This window comes from Mustela erminea, chromosome 4 (genome assembly GCF_009829155.1).
Source record: "Mustela erminea isolate mMusErm1 chromosome 4, mMusErm1.Pri, whole genome shotgun sequence".
In the NCBI taxonomy this organism is placed as follows: Eukaryota; Metazoa; Chordata; class Mammalia; order Carnivora; family Mustelidae; genus Mustela; species Mustela erminea.
Window position 1 is genome coordinate 21179547 of NC_045617.1, and position 20343 is coordinate 21199889.

The window sequence follows — 20343 nt, forward strand, 5'->3', positions numbered from 1 at the left end:
CCCCATAAACTTAACTTTTAGAAATTGCATATGTAGTATTAATATCTGTTGATAGTAAGTGGGGCAACGTAGAAGTGCCTCTTTATCCCTGAACTTGAGGAAAAAGAACGCCCTCTGAGAGTTATATGGGTTACAGCAACAGTCACAGAGTCCGCTTGAAGACAAGAAATAGCCTTTAGGTCTGATTAGACTGAAGGAATTAAATATTAAAAATAAGTAAATAAGAGTCTCAGAAACAGACACTGGTATTCTTCATTTCTCAAATTAATAAGATGGCACTGTGGTTTTCCAAATTAAGTTTCTTGTGAAACTGATTGATTTGACTTATATATGTTCTGTATGTGGAAAAAGATTGGGCCTCTGAGCCTGAAACACTGAATATGCCTCTCCTTCAAACATGGGTAGATAATACCAGAACTGAACTCTTTGTTTGAAATGTTCTCTTGTTATCTGTGTATATAACCTCCTTCTGTATTTACGCAGTATGGTTCCTCAAAGAATTCCATTTTCATTCTGTGGTTGGAGAATCCAAACCTACAAAATATTATTTCATACTTTCCTAGTTTCATGTACTCAGTTCCCTTTCCTGTGACAGTGATAAGTCATTCAAAGACTCAGAGCTTGACCTTTGAAGAACAAATGCTACCTGGTCCAGACAGAACCAGTATGTGATTTCCTGATAGAATTGACCCTTAACAATGTCATAAAATGTCTTTTGTCAATATTTCCTAACTATTAAAAAAATAAAGTGAAGTGAAAGACATAAAATTTTTTGTAGATCTCTATAAATTGTTTTTTCAATTTTTTAATATAAACTTGATCAGTCTTTGCATGGAATAGCCTATTGGGAAATGCCTCAACCACATCAGCCTATAGATGGCTTTGTTCTTGTTTCTCTGTGATTTCTGTAATAAATTCCCCCCAACTTCTGGAAGTTTGCAACTTCAATGTTGTATTTGACTTGCCCTCTTTTGCCATTCTGTCCTTCCACCCACCTCCCTCCCAAGGTTAATATACTAGTTTGGGCCTTCATTATCATTTATCTGGAACACTATGATTCACTTTTTAATTGGTCTCCTCCTTGCCTCTAAGTCCTTCTTTATAATAGGGCTAATAATTACTATTATTAAGTAAACATGGGCAACTTCAAAGGGAAGAAGGGAAGCAAAGAATGTCAGGAATCTTCATGAGTTCACGTCATGCTCTACTGTCTTTATATCCTTTTAAAATATGGTTATTTAGGGGAATGTTATAATCATACTGGGTCTTGTAAGTCTTACATAGTATCCTTGTAGATAAGGAGAAAACATGGCAGTAGTGACCAATTAGGTGGGTTCACAAGAACTTACATGACTTTGCACTTAAAAACAACATAAATGCTTAAATGCCAAGTATCATGCTAGACTGGATTGAGATTGTCACAAATATTAGAGATTGGTAACTGGGTGACAGAATATAGTCCAAAAATATCTCAGAACTGAATAGGTGATGCCTAATATAGAGTCACGTGTTTAGGTTTAGTCAGTCAGCTTTATAAATACAGACTAGGTAGACCATCTCTCTGGGCTTAATCATCTATTCTGGGTTTAATTTCTGTTGGAAAGCCATGATTTTACTTTATTAGGAGCACAGTAAGTGTAGTGTTGTATGGTTGCCAAAATAATGAATTTAATTATTAGCTACCAGCTGTACCTAGGGTAACATTTATTATTCTAACAGATTTTAGATTTTATTAATAAAATAATTGCAGTATTTACTTGATGTATTTAAGTCTTGCTGTAATAAATTGGATTGCTTCTTTCATATTTTAGCAATGTGTTGACTATCTGATTGATATTGTGGCATTTCACTTTTTCTTATTTCCATTTGTTTTTCTCTTTCTTGATTGTTTTATTTTGGTATTATTTCTTTGATTTTACCTTTAGTGTCTCATTAGCATTTTTCTACAGTTTCTTAGTTTCTTAGATGTTTCTTAGCTATTTATATTTTTGAGCCTATATTAAGTAGATACACATTCAAATATATAAAATTCTTAGAGTCACTATCTACTTGTTACCAGTAGTGTCAGCATGTTTAAAATCATAGGCATGGTTTGTCCCACAATTAATGGATGCCTATATGTTCGTTAACTGGACCAATCCTGTGAAAACCATGCCCAAGTCAACCTTGGGAAAACAAACTGAAACATTTCATTAATGTACTTTAGAAAGAGATAGAAAAATAGAAGTATAGTGTCTAGAAAAGGAGTTCTTCTATTGTATTTGGACGTTATATTTTGCTCTGAGTACCATATTTTAAGAATCGTGGGAAAGGAGAGAAAGAAAAGGATCTGTGAACACTGTTACGTTTATTTATTTATTTTTATTTTTTCTAATTTTGTGTTCAGTTAATTAAACATACATTATTGGTTTCCAAGGTAGAGGTCAGTAATTCATTAGTCTTATATAATACCCAGTGCTCATTACATCACATGCCCTCCTTAATGTGCATCACTCCATTACCCTATCCCCCCATCCCACCTCCCCTCCAGCAACCCTCAGTTTCCAATGATTAAGAGTCTCTTATGGTTTGTCTCCCTTGCTGATTTCATTTTATTTTTTTCTCTCTTCCCCTATGATCCTCTATTTTGTTTTCTTCTTCCACATATGAATGAGATCATATGGTAATTGTCTTTCTCTGATTGACTTATTTCGCTTAGCACAATACCCTCTAGTTCCATCCATGTCTTGCAAATGGCCAGATTTCATCTTTTTGATGGCTTAATAGTATTCCTTTTTCTTAGTATTCTTAGTAGTATTCTTTTTTATCCATTCATCTGTCAGTGGACATCTGGACTCTTCCCATAGTTTGGCTTTTGTGGGCATGGCTGCTGTAAACATTGGGGTGCATGTGCCCCTTTGGATCACTACACTTGTATCTTTGGGGTAAATCCCTAGGAGTGCAATTACTGGGTCATAGGGTAGCACCATGTTCAACTTTTTGAGGAATTTCCATACTGTTTTCCAGAGTGGCTGCACCAGCTTGCATTCCCAACATGTCACTTTTAAAGAACAGTAGAAAGGTTAGATAATGTTTGGTCTAATTAGAGAGGAATTATAGGATAAATTATAAATGCCTTCAAATATTTTAAAGTTATCATATGGAAAATAGCAACAATAGGCTTCATATAACAACACAGAACAAAAGCAGAAATAATGAATGGAATTTGGAAAGTACTGTGTAACAGAGGGGAAAAAATCCTAACAATTAATAATGGAAAAGATTAGCTCGTGGACAGCAAGCAAGCCCCTTATACTGAGAATGTAAGAGTGGAGATTTTGTCATCTGTTGAAATAAGGTTTTTGCGTTCAGTAGAAAATTGGACTAGATGACCTCTAATAATTCTTTCAGCTCTTAAGACAGTGGTTTTAGGACGAATTTTGATTTGATAAAGGATTAATGGAGAAACTGTTATATCTATAATTAAGGGACACTTTCATATTTTTGAGACCAGAGAAAGAAAAGCTTAGGTATGGATAGAAAGGGAAGTATCAAGCTAGGACTTAGTGAAAAAATTTAAATCGATAAGAGATGAACCCTGAAGAGATTATCTATCTGGACTTCACCGTCCATCTGAATTCTTTAGTAACCTGCTTTAGAGCCGCTGTTCAGATTGACTCAACACCTCTACTACTTCCTAGCCCCTCTGACCCCTGTTTTCTCTTCCAGCCTGACCGGAGTACCCCCTTGCTTACTTTTGTGTTTGTTTTTTCCAGTTCACAGTGTAGAGATTGTATATTTATGGAGACTTCTTAAAATATGCCGGGATGCTACCTTTTTAGAAGTTATTGGGTTCTCAACCTAGCTGTTATCCAGATCTAATAATAGGATGAGAGGGAGAATATAAGGAAGAACTTGATTAGATATGGTAGTCTAGGATATTGTGGAACTTTGGATACAGGAATGATGGTGTCTTCTAGCTCACATGAAAAGAATTTTAAGTTTATCTGCAATAACTTTTTATAGAACATAATACCAAAGCAAGATAAATCTGCTTTTCTTTTTGAGGTTCTAATTTTCAGATCTTTTCAATTTTACTATTACAACATCAGATTAAGCAAGTATTTTTAATCTGACATGCTTTTTCTATGATCATACTCCTAATGAATCTTAATATTCTCTAGATCACTGTGTAGAAATACCCATAGAAGCTCAACTGAAGAGGATGATTCATCTTCAGAAGAAGAAATGGAATGGAGTAATAACAGTTTGCTTCTAGCCAATCTTTCTATACCTCAGTTAGATGGAACTGCAGATGAAAACAGTGGTAAGTTATCTAATACTAAGAGCATTCTATGATTTAGCAGCTGAGAATATATTTGCTTTTAAAACTGTAATCACACATACAAAATCGGCTAAGTGTGAAGCTTTGACAATACTACTATGTTTTGTCCTTCTCCAAGATTTTTTCTCTTGCAAGAATGTGGATATATGACTATTTCTTATTTCTAAGAGGATAATATTTGTAAATCACTGATTTAAAACTTCATAGACTTTAATCAGTTTATCATGTTAACATTTAAGTAGTATAAACTGTAAGAAATATATTCAGATGTTAACTAGTTGGAATTTAAATAAAAACTAGAGAAAAAATACTCTCAGCTTATTTGAAGTGATAATACAAAGAAGCATACTGTTTTATGAAAAATTTTCAGGGTGACAGTATTTTTCCCTATTCACCACGAAGGCACTGAATATTAATATAAAATTTCTTTTTTTAATTTAAATTTTAATTAATTAATTAATTTATTTATTTATTTATTTATTTTTGAGAGAGAAAGAGAGACAACATGCTCTGTGTAGAGCCCTTGCAGAGCTTGATCCCAGGACCCTTAGCTCATGACCTGAGCCAAAATCGAGAGTCAGCTGCTGAACCAACTGAGCCACCCTGGGACCCCTAATGTAACTTATTTCTGACCAAAAGAAATATGTGTAAAATAATGAATAATAATCAAGTGTAACTGACTGTTGATTATTTAGGTTGAGGAGTTATCTTAATGAGAGGAATGACATTTTGTTAAGATAACCATTTTAAGCATGGAAACGTAATTTTCTATAGCTTCTTTCATGATGATAGTATGGAGAAATATTTTTTAAAAAATTAAAAGCATGAAAGTGAAATAAATTCTTTTTCCCCAATTTCAGACAATCCCTTGAACAACGAAAATTCCAGGACCCACTCTTCTGTGATTGCAACAAGCAAGCTATCAGTAAAACCTTCCATTTTCCACAAAGATGCTGCTACATTAGAACCCCCATCTTCTGCTAAGATTACCTTTCAGTGTAAACACACAAGTGCCCTTTCTTCCCATGTTTTGAATAAGGAAGATTTAATTGAAGAACTTCCACAGCCAAACAACATAGAAAAATGTCTAGATCACTCAGTTGCTTCTTTTACAAATGAAAGTACTTACTCCATGAAATACCCTGGATCTTTGAGCAATTCTGTCCATTCAGAAAACTCTCATAAAGAAAGTAAGAAAGATATCCTCCCAGTATCTTCTTGTGAAAGTAGTATTTTTGATTATGAAGAGGATATTCCATCTGTTACAAGACAGGCACCAAGTAGAAAGTATACAAATATTAGAAAAATTGATAAGGATGCCCCTTTTATACACATGAACCGTCATAGTAGTGAAAGTACATTGGGCAAAAATTCTTTGAACTTTTCTGACCTAAGTCATTCAAAAAATAAGTTATCCTCTGAAGGAAATGAAAAAGGAAACAGCACAGCTCTGAATAATTTATTCCCTTCATCATTAACTGAAAATTGTGACTTGCTCTCATGCTCAGGAGAGAATAGAACTATGGTACATTCTCTTGATAGCATTGCTGATGAAAGTGGGCTAAATAAACTTAAAATTAGATACGAAGAGTTTCAAGAACATAAAACAGAAAAGCCAAGCCTCAGCCAGCAAGCAGCACATTATATGTTTTTTCCCAGTGTTGTTCTTTCTAACTGTCTCAGTAGACCACAGAAACTCTCTCCTGTCACATACAAACTACAACCCAGCAGTAAACAGTCCCGGTTAAAAATGAATAAAAAGAAATTTATAGGTCATCAGGAGACTTCTACCAAAACTAGTGAGACTGTATCCCCAAAAGATAATTGTATACAAAATAATCCTTGTAATCCTGAGAAGAATAATGGATTGTCCAGTGATCTAATTAAAGTCACCCGTGGAGCTTTTGAAAATAAAACACCTGCAGACAGTTTTATAGACTGTCACTTTGGAGATGGAACCTTAGAAACTGAACAGTCCTTTGGATTGTATGGAAATAAATATACACTTAGAGCCAAACGCAAGGTGAATTATGAGACTGAAGATAGTGAGTCAAGTTTTGTAACACACAACTCAAAAATTAGCCTACCTCATCCCATGGAAATTGGTGAAAGTTTAGATGGAACTCTCAAAGCTCGAAAACGAAGAAAAATGTCTAAAAAGCTACCCCCTGTCATCATAAAGTATATTATTATTAATAGATTTAGAGGGAGAAAAAATATGCTTGTGAAGCTAGGAAAAATAGACTCTAAAGAAAAACAAGTTATATTGACAGAGGAAAAAATGGAACTATATAAAAAGCTTGCACCTTTGAAGGATTTTTGGCCAAAAGTTCCTGACTCCCCTGCAACCAAATATCCCATTTATCCACTAACACCAAAGAAAAGTCACAGAAGAAAATCAAAACATAAGTCTGCTAAGAAAAAAACTGGTAAGCAACAAAGGACAAATAGTGAAAATATTAAAAGAACTTTGTCCTTTAGGCGAAAACGGTCACATGCCATCCTGTCACCTCCCTTGCCATCTTACAATGCTGAAACCGAAGACTGTGACTTGAATTATAGTGATGTTATGTCTAAACTAGGTTTTCTTTCTGAGAGAAGCACAAGTCCCATAAATTCTTCTCCCCCTCGCTGCTGGTCTCCCACAGATCCAAGAGCTGAAGAAATGATGGCTGCTGCAGATAAAGAAACAACGCTCTTTAAGGGTCCTAATGCATGTAATAGTAAGACTGTTAATTCTCGTATGGAAAAAAATAGTCGAGCAAGAGCGCAGGTTAAGAAATCAAAAACTAAGCTTGTTAATCCCTCTGTAGTTACTAAGAAAAGGAACAAACGGAATCAGACAAATAAAGTAGGAGATGATGGAAAAAAGAAACAGAGAGCAAAACAGAAACAAAAAACAAATGAGAAAGCTATGCCAAGAAAACATGTAACAATTAAAGATGAAAAAATAAAATCTCAGTCTGGTGCTGAAGTTAAGTTTGTGCTGAAACATCAGAATGTGTCTGAGACCTCAAATACTTCTGGAGGCTCTCAGTTACTTTTTAAACAGAAAGATGTGTCACTAATGGGCTCTGCTATAGATCATCACCTTTCTGCTCCCCTGCCCACTGGAATTCATGCACAACAAAATTTATCTGGCTGCTTTTCTTCTTTTTTAGAAAGCAAGAAGCCTGTAGATTTGCAAACATTTCCCAGCTCACGAGATGATTTGCATTCATCAGTTGTTTGTAGTTCTTTGGGACCTGGAATCTCAAAAATTAATGTTCAGAGGTCTCATAATCAAAATACTATGTTTACTCTGAAAGAATCAACCTTAATTCAAAAAAATATATTTGATCTTTCCAACCATTTGTCTCAGGTAGCCCAGAATACACAGATATCTTCGGGTATAATGTCTCCAAAGACAGAAGAGAACGCAAATACACAAAAAAGTTATTTGTCATCTATCGGAAAGTTAAATGAATATCGTAATTCTTTAGAATCAAAGCCAGACCAGGCATATGCCCCTAATTTTTTGCATTGCAATGACAGTCAGCAGCAGATTGTGTGCATGGCAGAACAGTCAAAGCACAGTGAAACTTGTTCTCCAGGAAATGCAGCTTCAGAGGAAAGCCAAATGCCTAATAATTGCTTTGTAACTTCCTTGAGAAGTCCAATCAAACAAATAGCATGGGAGCAAAAACAAAGGGGCTTTATTTTAGATATGTCAAATTTTAAACCTGAAAAGGTAAAACAGAGGTCGTTGTCAGAAGCAATTTCACAAACCAAAGCACTTCCTCAGTGTAAAAGTCGAAATGTGTCAACACCTTCAGCATTTGGTGAAGGCCAGTCTGGACTGGCAGTTCTAAAAGAATTGTTACAGAAAAGACAGCAGAAAGCACAAAATGCAAATATTATGCAAGACCCATTACCTAATAAACATCAACCAAACAAAAATATTTCTGGTTCCCTTGAGCAAAACAAAACAATTAAACGAACACGATCAGTAACGGCTTCAAGAAAACCTCGAACTCCCAGAACTACAAAACCTAAAGAAAAAGTTCCCAAACTTCTTAAAGTAGACTCTCTAAATTTACAAAACTCTGGCCAGTTGGATAACTCTCTATCAGATGACAGTCCCATCTTTTTTTCAGATCAAGGTTTTGAGAGCTGTTACTCACTTGAAGATAGCTTGTCTCCTGAACATAATTATAATTTTGATATTAATACAATAGGTCAAACTGGATTTTGTAGCTTTTATTCTGGAAGTCAGTTTGTCCCAGCTGATCAGAATTTGCCTCAGAAATTCTTAAGTGATGCAGTTCAGGATCTTTTCCCAGGACAAACCATAGAAAAAAATGAGTTTTTAAGTCATGATAATCAGAAGTGTGATGAAGACAAACATCATGCCTCAGACTCAACCTCGTGGATTAGATCTAGCACTCTAAGTCCTGAACTATTTGAGAAATCATCAGTTGATAACAATGAGAATCATCGCCACAACCAGTGGAAAAGTACCTTCCATCCTCTAACAACTCGCTCTAATTCAATAATGGATTCTTTCTGTGTCCAGCAGGCAGAGGACTGTCTAAATGAAAAATCCAGATTGAATAGGAGTTCAGTAAGCAAAGAAGTGTTTCTTAGCCTCTCACAGCCAGGCACTTCAGACTGGATCCAAGGTCATACCAGAAAAGAGATGCAACAGTCTCTTGACTCAGTCAATACCTCTTTTACTACAATACTATCATCCCCTGATGGTGAACTTCTGGATGCAGCCTCTGAAGATTTAGAATTGTATGTTTCAAGAAACAATGATATATTGACACCAACTCCCGATAGTTCACCAAGGTCTACCAGCTCTCCCTCGCAATCTAAAAATGGCAGTTTCACCCCTCGAACTGCTCACATTCTGAAACCACTTATGTCCCCACCAAGTAGGGAAGAAATTATGGCAACTTTGTTGGATCATGACCTTTCAGAAACTATTTACCAGGAACCATTTTGCAGTAATCCTTCTGATGTACCAGAAAAGCCCAGGTAATCAGAATTATTTTTTCTCCTTGAGTCACTCTGAGTACTTATAATGAATATCGCATTGGTACCTGAATGCTCGTGTTCTGGCTATAATATATTTATAAGTAAATCATTGTAAAAGTGGTTCATAATTAGGACTTCTGAGAAAATTCACAAACTGGCTGGATGGTTGCACCTTGAGAACTTTAAGCTGATAAGTGTTGGTCTTCAATCTTACTGTTAACACTGTGTCAACATCAAGGATTAGAGATGCAGATGCTCACCATGACATGATGCCAGATTAAGAAGGATGTGATAATACTTAAGCACATTTATCATTTTAAAAATGGTGTTTATTTCTAAAATTGTAAATTTTTACAATTTTTGAAAGAACTTAAACATGTTTGGAAGTGAGTATACATGTTTTAAGTACTTTATGTTATATCTCTAAATGAAGATTATTTTAACTTGTTCATATTATATCATTTTCTTTTCATGTTGCCAACATCTTCAATCGTGTTGTTACTCCTATTAGTTTGTCCAGTTATTAGGGATACAAGATGGACTTGACTTCTCCTTATCTCTCGTTTTTTAAAAGAAGGCTAATTGAACATAATTTTTTTAAAAAACCATACAAATAGACTATTTGAAAAGGAAATAATCTCATATTCTCTGTGGTATATATGAGAAAATGTTAGCTAATCCTCTGAAAATTCTCCTTCAATAATGAACTTGAATTTCTTCAGGCTGTTGGAAACAAAATCATTGCAAAGAAATTGGTAATATGGGTCAGACTAGTACAAAGATTTGTGAATAGAGAGAATTTGAATCCATGTAAGAGGCTCGTACTCAAAATAGGAATAGCCAAACTAAAATCCATAGAAAATAAATACACTGTGGCCAGATGCTGTGCCAAAATGAATCCTAAAATATTAATATGGTGCCATGATAAAGAATAATTTTAAAATAAAACACCAGTAATATGTAACCCAGTAACATTAAAAAAAAAATCTTTTCAGAGAGGCAGTAGACAGATGCATACACACACACACATATACACAGCCAATAGCAAAACACAAAGAACACAAAGGCATCAGTATTGGTTTATTTATAAGCCAGTAGTTAAGTAGGTATTCTGTACCTCTTGCATCACCAAGGTAGAGTATAACTGATAGGAACTAAGTTGGGAACATAACTTAACCCAGGCCATTTAAGTGATGATTTTTGTTCCTCCCCCCTCCCCCCCGACCCCCGTGTCTTTTATCCCATTTACCTAACCAGTTGCAAGGAGAGGCAGTTCATTTCAGTCAACCAGTCAGAAGCAGAGGAGGCTGGCTAAGACTTTTGCAGCTGACTTAGCTTAGTCTAAAGGATAGAAGAGAGATGAAGAGTCACCTAAGGCAAGAAGCCATACCACGTGTGTACAGTAACCTTCAGCAGCACCGTGTTCTTTATCCCAGTAAAAAAGACACAGTGAATACCAGGATTTTACCCAGCAGATCAGCAATAATCCTGCAGGAGTCTTTTTAAGAAGGGTTTGAGAAAAAGTGATCAGAAGTACAGGTTAAAACTTTCCTCCCCTAAAGATTAGAAGTGGAAGACAGGAAATTTCTTCCCCAGCCTTCCTAATACACAGTTCTGCAGTTTTGTTTTGTTTTGCTTAGTACCTATGTGTGGTCTTTTAACACAAATGGGACTCTTTTATTTCACTGCCAGAATATATGAACGTCTGTTTCTTAAGCATTAGTTTCCTTTATTTGGGGGGCTTTGGCTTTTATCAGTAGTGATTATGGTATATGTTTTTAACTGAACTATTTTTTTCCATCTCGAGCCTTGCATATCTAATTTTTAATTCTCAGTTACCTTACCATGTGTTAGTCATTAACTCTGTTGCTGTTTGTTGTTGTCCAACTTTGAGACTTGTCATGCAGCTGAAATAAAAGGATAGTCATTATTTTTGAAAAACAATTTTTAATATAAAACTATTCACTATAGTAAATTTGGGAGGTATAAAAGAATAAAAGTCCCACAGTTTCTCTACCTATTGACAACTACTCAGTATTTTAAGTTTTTTTGTTGTTGTTGTTGTTGTTTGTTTTTTAAGATTTTTATTTATTTTTGAGACAGAGAGACAGAGTGAGAGAGAGCATGAGAGGGGAGGTCAGAGGGAGAAGCAGACTCCCCATAGAGCTGGGAGCCCGATGTAGGACTCGATCCCAGGACTCTGGGACCATGACCTGAGCTGAAGGCAATTGCTTAACCAATTGAGCCACCCAGGCGCCCTAATGTGGTTTTTTTTATTTTAGTTTTTTAAATGTATAGTTTTTATTTTGTTCTGTTTTATTAAATGTGATCTTAACTATAGTCACAGTATTGCATACAGGTTTTTTTCACCTAATATTATAAACATTTTCCAAATAATAAGTTTCTGAAAACATCATTTTAATGACTACATGATAATCCTATCATATGTGTATTTTATTGAACAGAAAGTTTGTTCCCTGTTCTGCCACTATAGATAATTATGTGATTATTGTTTTCCTCATGAAGCACATCTTGTATTTTGGGGTTTTTCCATATAGTCTTAGAAGTAGGATTACTAAAAAATGGAAGACTCTTGAGGTATATTATGACATGAGTTGCAGCAATAACCACACTGTTGACGTATTCAAGAGAGCTGAATTTACCATACCTTACCAGTTTTTGTTATTTTTTTACTTCATTATGATTTCTGTATCATTAATATTAGAGTTGGCTCTGTCACATAACACATGTACTCATTTTCTTCAGTAGCGATAATCTTTCTTCTGATTCTTCATATAGCAGGGAGGTGGTTACAGAGTTAACTATTAAGGGCCAAAGTCTTTCCATGTAAAGGGGAAAAGCACCTGTGGTAATCCTTCAGCTCCAAATCAGAAAACATGAATCCAGTTCATTGAGTTTTATGTAGAGAATGACCAGGATATTTGGGAAATCATGCCCTAGAAAAAGTAACTGGAATAACTAAGAACTTACCTTCATATCCAGGAAAGAGATATCATAAGGAAGAAAAAGTAGATTTTCTTGTTGCAAAAGACAGAGATAGTACCAGTGGATATATGTTAGAGAAAGAAGTTTAACTTGATATTTCCAACTATTGAAAAATAAATGAGGCTACCTTTTAATAGTGATTCCCCACATACACATACATTATCAGCATTTATGCTATGTATTCTGTGGCCTCTGCCAACTTAAAGTTCCTAGTGTTAAGCCTTGCCATGTAAGAATAGGGTAATTTATCTCAATTGTGTGTGATTTTTTTAATGTTTGAAAGGACTTGGGGGAGTACAAAGATATGTTTGAACTGACTGGTTTTGCTAAACTACTGTAGCTACTAGAGAATGTGTAGAGAGGCTATAGATAAGATCCAGGGAGACAATCTCTAATGATAAAATTATTCCATTCTTTTTATTCATATGTGGTGACGATGGAGAGTTATTTGAGTAGAGGAAAGGAATATGATCAGTTTGTGCCATCTCCTTGGAGAAAAGGAGGCTTCAAGGGGTACTTAAAAAAAATACCTTCTTTCCTGGTATTGATGATTCCTTTCAAAGGAAATTAATTTAGTAGCATATACCTGAGAAGAAAAGCATGCTAAGACTAGAAAGAGTGTACCTGCATTAAATATGTAGTGAGAGGACACAGAAAGGGAAGAAATGGGCATTTCTAAGAATTCAAAAGAAACTTCAAAAAAATCTTTAGGATAGGGAGCTAAATATTTTGGTAATCGCTCTTTGAGACAAAACAGGTGTTCTAAAATATGTTGTTTATAGGGAGATCGGTGGACGGCTTCTCATGGTAGAAACTCGACTTCCAAATGATCTGGCTGAGTTTGAGGGAGACTTTTCCTTGGAAGGACTTCGTCTGTGGAAAACGGCTTTCTCAGCAATGACTCAGAATCCAAGACCAGGGTCACCCCTTCGCAATGGCCAGGCAGTGGTCAATAAAGGGTCAAGTAATAGCTATAAAATGGTTGAAGATAAAAAAATTGTGATTATGCCTTGCAAATGTGCCCCGAGTCGACAACTGGTTCAAGCATGGCTTCACGCCAAAGAAGAATATGAACGTTCCAAGAAACTGTCTAAAACTGAGCCAACTGGAGTTGTAAAATCTGCTGAGAACTTCAGCTCTTCAGTTAACCCAGATGACAAACCTGTAGTGCCTCCAAAAATGAGTACAGCTCCACATACACTCCCCACCACAGCACATACCAAGGAAGATGTTGATAACGCCCAGATTGCTTTGCAAGCACCAACTGTGGGTTGTAGTCGAACTATAAGTGAAAACCAGGCACTGCCACCAGTTGCTTCCACAAATGATGCTGAGAAAGCTGAAGATGATGATGATGATGACTACTATATTAGTTATAGCTCCCCTGATTCTCCAGTAATTCCGCCTTGGCAACAGGCAACGTCCCCAGATTCTAAAACTTTAAATGGAGATGAGAGACCCACATCACCAGTAGAGGAACTACATTCCCTGAATATTGAGAGTATCTTAAAACCAGTAAAAGATGGTATACAGAAAAGCCCCTGCAGGGAGCCTCTGGAGCCTCTAGTGATATCTCCAATTAATGTTAGGGCAAGGACTGGAATATGTGACCCACTCTGCCTTCACAGTACACCAATTGTACAGAGAAAACTTCTGGAAAGGCTTCCTGAAGCAAGTAGCCTGAGCCCTTTATCAACAGGTGAGTTTACAAATAACAAGGACTTCAAAGTTCTTTTTCAAAGATGTAGAAATGAAAACATTAGACTATGTAATGAAATTCAGAATTTTTTTATGTGATTTTTAAAATATGTTTTTTAAATTTAATTAACATATAGTGTATTATTAGTTTCAGAGCTAGAGTTCAGTGACTCATCAGTCTTGCATAATACCCAGTGCTCATTATATCATGTGCCCTCTTTAATGTCCATCACTCCATTACTCCATCCCACCACCCCTCTCCCATCCAGCAATCCTCAGTTTGTTTCCCATGATTAGAGTCTCTTATGGCTTGTCTCCCTCTCTGATTTCATCTTGTTTTATTTTTCCCTCCCTTCCCCTATGATCCTCTGTTTTGCTTCTTAAATTCTGCATCATGAGTGAGATCATACAGTAATTGTCTTTCTGATTGACTTATTTCACTTAGCATAATACCCTTTAGTTCCATCCCTATCATTGCAAATGGCAAGATTTCTTTTTTTTTTTTTTTTGATGGCTACATAGTATTCCTGTGTGTGTGTGTGTGTGTGTGTGTGTGTGTGATATCTTCTTTATCCATTTATCTGTCAGTGGACATCTGGACTCCTTCTGTAGTGTGGCTGTTGTGGGCATGGCTGCTATAAACATTGGGGTGCAGGTGCTCCTTCAGAATCCCTAGGAGTGCAATTTCTGGGTCATAGGGTAGCTCTATGTTCAGCTTTTTGAGGAACCTCCATACTGTTTTCTAGAATGGCTGCACCAGCTTGCATTCCCACCAAGAGTGTAAAAGGATTCTCCTTTCTCTGCATCCTCATTAGCATCTGTCATTTCCTGACTGGTTAATTTTAGCCATTCTGACTGGTGTGAGGTGGGATCTCATTGTGGTTTTGATTTGTATTTCCCTGGTGCCAAGTGACATTGAGCATTATTTTATGTGTCTGTTGACCATTTGTACGTGGTCTTTGGAGAAATGTCTGTATCTTCTGCCCATTCCTTGATTGGAACATTTGTTCTTTGGGTGTTAAGTTTGGTAAGTTGTTTATAGATTTCGGATACTAGTCCTTTATGTGATAAGACATTTGCAAATACCTTCTTCCATTCTGTTGGTTATCTTTTGGTTTTGTTGACTGTTTCCTTTGCTGTGCAAAAATTTTTTATCTTGATGAAGACATAGTAGTTCATTTTTGCCTTTGTTTCCCTTGCCTTTGGAGACATGTCTAGCCAAAAGTTGCTGTGGCCGAGGTCACAGAGGTTGCTGCCTGTGTTGTCCTCTAGGATTTTGATGGATTCTTGTCTCACATTTAGGTCTTTCATCCATTTTGAATCTATTTTGGTGTGTGGTATAAGGAAATGGTCCAGTTTCATTCTTCTGCATGTGGCTGTCCAATTTTCCCAAACCATTTGTTGAAGAGATTGTCTTTTTTCCATTAGAAAAACTCCTTACTGTTTTTTTCCATTGGAAAAACTCTTTACTGTTTTGTGGAAGATTAGTTGACCACAGAGTTGAGGTTCCATTTCAGGGTTCTGTATTCTGTTCCATTGATCCATGAGTCTGTTTTTATGCCAGTACCATACTGTCTTGATGATTACAGCTTTGTAATAGAGCTTGAAATCAGGAATTTTGATGCTACCATCTTTTTTCTTTCTCAACATCATTCTGGGTATTTGGGGTCTTTTCTGGTTCCATACAAATTTTAGGATTATTTGTCCCATTTCTGTGGGGGGGGGGGGCTGATGGTATTTTGATAGGGGTTTCATTGAATGTATGGATTGCTTTAGATAGCATAGACATTTCAACAATATTTGTTTTTCCAGTCCATGAGCTTGGAACATTTTTCCATTTCTTTGGATCCCTCCATTTCTTTCATGAGTGTTTTTTTAATTTTTTTTTTATTTTTTTATAAACATAGAAATATTTTATCCCCAGCGGTACAGGTCTCTGAATCGCCAGGTTTACACACTTCACAGCACTCACCATAGCACATACCCACCCCAATGTCCATAACCCTACTCCCCTTCTTCCAACCCCCTCCCCCCAGCAACCCTCAGTTTCTTTTGTGAGATTAAGAGTCACTTATGGTTTGTCTCCCTCCCAATCCCATCTTGTTTCATTTATTCTTCTCCTACTCCCTTAACCCCCCCATGTTGCATCTCCACTTCCTCATATCAGGGAGATCATATGATAGTTGTCTTTCTCCGATGACTTATTTCACTAAGCATGATACCCTCTAGTTCCATCCACATCATCGCAAATGGCAAGATTTCATTTCTTTTGATGGCTGCATAGTATTCCATTGTGTATATATACCACGTCTTCTTTATCCATTCATCTGTTGATGGACATCTAGGTTCTTTCCATAGTTTGGCTATTGTAGACATTGCTGCTATAAACATTCGGGTGCGCATGCCCCTTCGGATCACTACGTTTGTATCTTTAGGGTAAATACCCAGTAGTGCAATTGCTAGGTCATAAGGTAGTTCTATTTTCAACATTTTGAGGAACCTCCATGCTGTTTTCCAGAGTGGTTGCACCAGCCTGCATTCCCACCAACATTGTAGGAGGGTTCCCCTTTCTCCACATCCTCGCCAGCATCTGTCATTTCCTGATTTCATGAGTGTTTCTATAGTTTTCTGAGTACAGATCCTTTGCCTCTTTGGTTCGATTTATTTCTACATACCTTACGGTTTGGGGTGCAATTGCAAATGGGATCGACTCCTCAGTTTCTCTCTCTCCTGTATTGTTAGTGTATAGAAATGCAACTGCTTTCTGTGCATTGATTTCTGTGCATTGCTGAATTCTGTATGAATTCTAGCAATTTTGGGGTGGAGTCTTTTGGGTTTTACACAGAGAGTGTCATATCATCTGCAAAGAGTAAGAGTTTGATTTCTTCTTTACAGATTCAGATGCCTTTAGTTCTTTTTGTTTGCTGATTGCTGAGGCTAGGGCTCTACTACTGTGTTGAACAGTCGTGATAGTGGACATCCTTGTCATGTTCCTGACCTTGGGGGGAAGCTCTCAGTTTTTCCCCCATCGAGAATGATAATTTGCTCTGGACTTTTCATATATGGCTTTTATGATATTGAGATATTTTATCCCTACACTGTGAAAAGTTTTAATCAAGAAAATCAAGAAAGTTTTAATCAAGAAAAAGATGCTTTTTCTGCATCAACTGAATATGGTTCTTGTTCTTTCTTTTATTAATGTAATGTATTACATTGATTTACAAATGTTAAACCATCCTTGCAGCCCAGGGGTAAGTCCCACTTGGTTGTGGTGAATAATCCTTTTAATGTACTGTTGGATCCTACTGGCTAGTATCTTGGTGAGAATTTTTGCATCCATGTTAATCAGGAATATTGGTCTGTAGTTCTTTTTGGTGGGGTCTTTGTGGGGATCAAGGTAATGCTGGCCTCATAGAAAGAGTTTGGAAGTTCTCCTTCTATTTCTATTTTTTTAAATAGCTTCAGAAGAATAGGTATGAATTCTTCAAATGTTTGTTAGGATTCCCCTGGGAAGCCATCTGGTCCTGGACCCTTGTTTGCTGGGAGATTTTTGATTACTGCTTCAATTTCTTTGCTGGTTATGGGTCTGTTCAGGTTTTCTGTTTCTTTCTACTTCTGTTTTGGTAGTTCATATGTATCTAGGAATGCATTTATTTCTTCCAGATTGCCCAATTTATTGACATGTAGTTGCTCATAATATGTTCTTATCATTGTTTGTATTTATTTGGTATTAGTTGTGATCTCTCTTCTTTCATTCATGATTTTATTAATTTGGATCCTTTCTCTTCTTTTTGATAAGTCTGGCCAGGGGTTTATCAATCTTAACTAATTCTTTCAAAGAACCAGCTCCTAGTTTCATTGATTTGTTCTACTGGTCTTTTGGTTTTTATTTCATTGATTTCTGCTCTGATCTTTATAAATTCTCTTCTCCTGCTGGATTTAGGCTTTACTTGCTGTTCTTTCCCCAGCTTCTTTGTGTAGGGTTAGGTTGTATACTTGCGACCTTTCTTGTTTCTTGAGAAAGGCTTGTATTGCTATATATTTTCCTCTTAGGACCACCTTTGCTGCATCCCAAAGGTTTTGAAGAGTTGTTTTCATTTTTATTTGTTTCCATGAATTTTTAAAAATTCTTTAATTTCCTGGTTGACCCGTTCTTTAAAGAATTAAAATTCTTTAATTTCCTGGTTGACACATTCATTCTTAAGTAGTATGCTTTTTAACCTCCATGTATTTGTGTTCTTTCCAAATTTCCTCTTGTGATTGGGTTCAAGTTTCAAAGCACTGAACTCTGAAAATATATAGGGAATGATCCCAATCTTTTGGTACCAGTTTAGACCTGAAAATCAGAGCTTTTTAAATGAAATTTTAACTCCACTAATGAGAAGTTATTTATTATTATTTTATCATGTCCTATAAAGTCATCAGTTATCACATGGAAACTTTATCTTTCTGCCATGAAATCTATTTATAGATGCTTCCATCTTATGTTCTTTTGCTTGCTGGGTGAAATACAGGAGCCCTCTTAGAAACCTTCCTTTTTCTCAACTTGATTTTTCCCACTGGCTTTAACATATACCCAACTCTCTCCCACACTTTAAGATATAAAGAAAACCAAAAACCTGCCTTGACCTTATACCTGCAGCTTCTACTTTTTTTGCTGTTCTTCAAAGCCAGATTTCTTAAAAGATTTCTAGAATTTGACAACTCCCATTTCCTTATCTCCTACTCATTTCTTAGCCCACTCAACATTCAATTCTGCCCCCATCATTCCACTAGTATGGCTCTTGTAAAGATTTTCAAAAAGTTTCATGTAGCTAAAGCCAGTATATGTTTTCTTGGTGTTCCTGTCATGTGCCCTCTTTAAACAGCCATTGTTCTATCGACCATACCTTCCTTCTTGGAGTTTTCAGTCCCCTTGGCTTTTCTCCTACTCCTATGTGTCTGCCTACTTGCTTTCCTTTGAAGCTTTACTCAGTATTTTCTCCCTAAATAGTGAGCTCCTACCCACAGGATTACTACAGATAACTTATAGATTTAAATTTCAAGTTCCAAACTCTCTTAACCTCCAATCTAGCTGTCTATTTGGCATTTCTCTTTGAATGCTCAAAAGCATCACAAGGTCAGTATTTTTCTTCTGCTGCTGCTTCTGCTTCTGCTGCTTCTGCTGTTGCTGCTGCTGCTGCTGCTGCTGCTGCTGCTTCTGCTGTTGCTGCTGCTGCTGCTGCTGCTGCTCTTCTGTTGCTTCTGCTGCTGCTGCTGCTGCTCCTGCTTCTACTTCTGCTCCTGCTTCTGCTGCTACTTCTGCTGCTTCTGCTGCTGCTGCTGCTGCTGCTTCTGCTTCTGCTGCTTCTGCTGTTTCTTCTGCTTCTGCTTCTGCTGCTGCTGCTGCTGCTTCTGCTTCTGCTTCTTCTGCTGCTGCTGCTTCTGCTTCTGCTTCTCCTTCTTCTGCTTCTCCTTCTTCTTCTTTTTCTTTTTCTTTTCAAGATGAGGGAGAGGGGAAAGGAGGAAAGAGATCCTAAACAGACTCCACACCCAGCACATAACCCAATGCGGGGCTTGATCCCTTAACCCTGAGACCAAAACCTGAGCCAAAATCAAGGCAGACACTCAACTGACTGAACCAGTCTGGCACCCCATAATGTCAATGTTTTTAAAACTCAATTTATGATCTCACAGTATACATTTGCCACCGGTCATCCGGTGTACTCATACACACAAACATACATGCCCACACATAAAAGCCCTTGTGGGGTTTTTTTTGGTTTTTTTTTGTTTTTTTTCCCTTACTTAAGTGAATAGTACAGCCATCTCTCTGTCACTGAATTACACAACTCAGAAACACGGGATTTATTTGTAACACCCACCTGATTCCCTTTTCCCCCCATCTTCTCTAGTCTGTTACCAGCCAAGTCCTGTCACTTTTTTGTTTCCCAAATTACCCAAATCTTTCCATTGTTTTCTCTACCTCTACCACCACAACCTTAGGCCAAGCTGTCATCTCACCTGGATGTCTGTCCTAGCCTTCTTTCCACCCACAGTAATTTCCACTTCTTTAGCTTGGTAATCAGGAAAAATTCTTACTCAGTTCCTAGTTAATTACTACTCTTTCTTCTGATTTTAGCACAAAAAAGCCTTCCTAATCTCCCTAATAAAAATCCCAGCTATATTCCTCTTTGTCATACTTACCCCAGTTACAATTTTATTTTGCTGAATGCATTTGATGAGTATCATTCTCACTCTAGACCCTGTGAGGGAAGAGACTCTATTTTTTCCTCATCATAAATAATTGATGAATA

At 36.7% G+C, this 20343-nt stretch overlaps 1 protein-coding gene across 4 annotated transcripts in view; it reads left to right on the top strand.

Annotated features, from left to right (window-relative positions):
• REV3L (REV3 like, DNA directed polymerase zeta catalytic subunit) overlaps positions 1-20343 on the top strand; it is a 182232-nt gene that overhangs the window by 94776 nt on the left and 67113 nt on the right. For all 4 annotated transcript variants that reach the window (XM_032337986.1, XM_032337983.1, XM_032337984.1 and 1 more), the window contains exons 12-14: positions 4164-4306; positions 5185-9343; positions 13132-14048. In XM_032337986.1, coding sequence (XP_032193877.1) covers positions 4164-4306; positions 5185-9343; positions 13132-14048 — 5219 coding nt within the window. The remainder of the gene's footprint in view (positions 1-4163; positions 4307-5184; positions 9344-13131; positions 14049-20343) is intronic.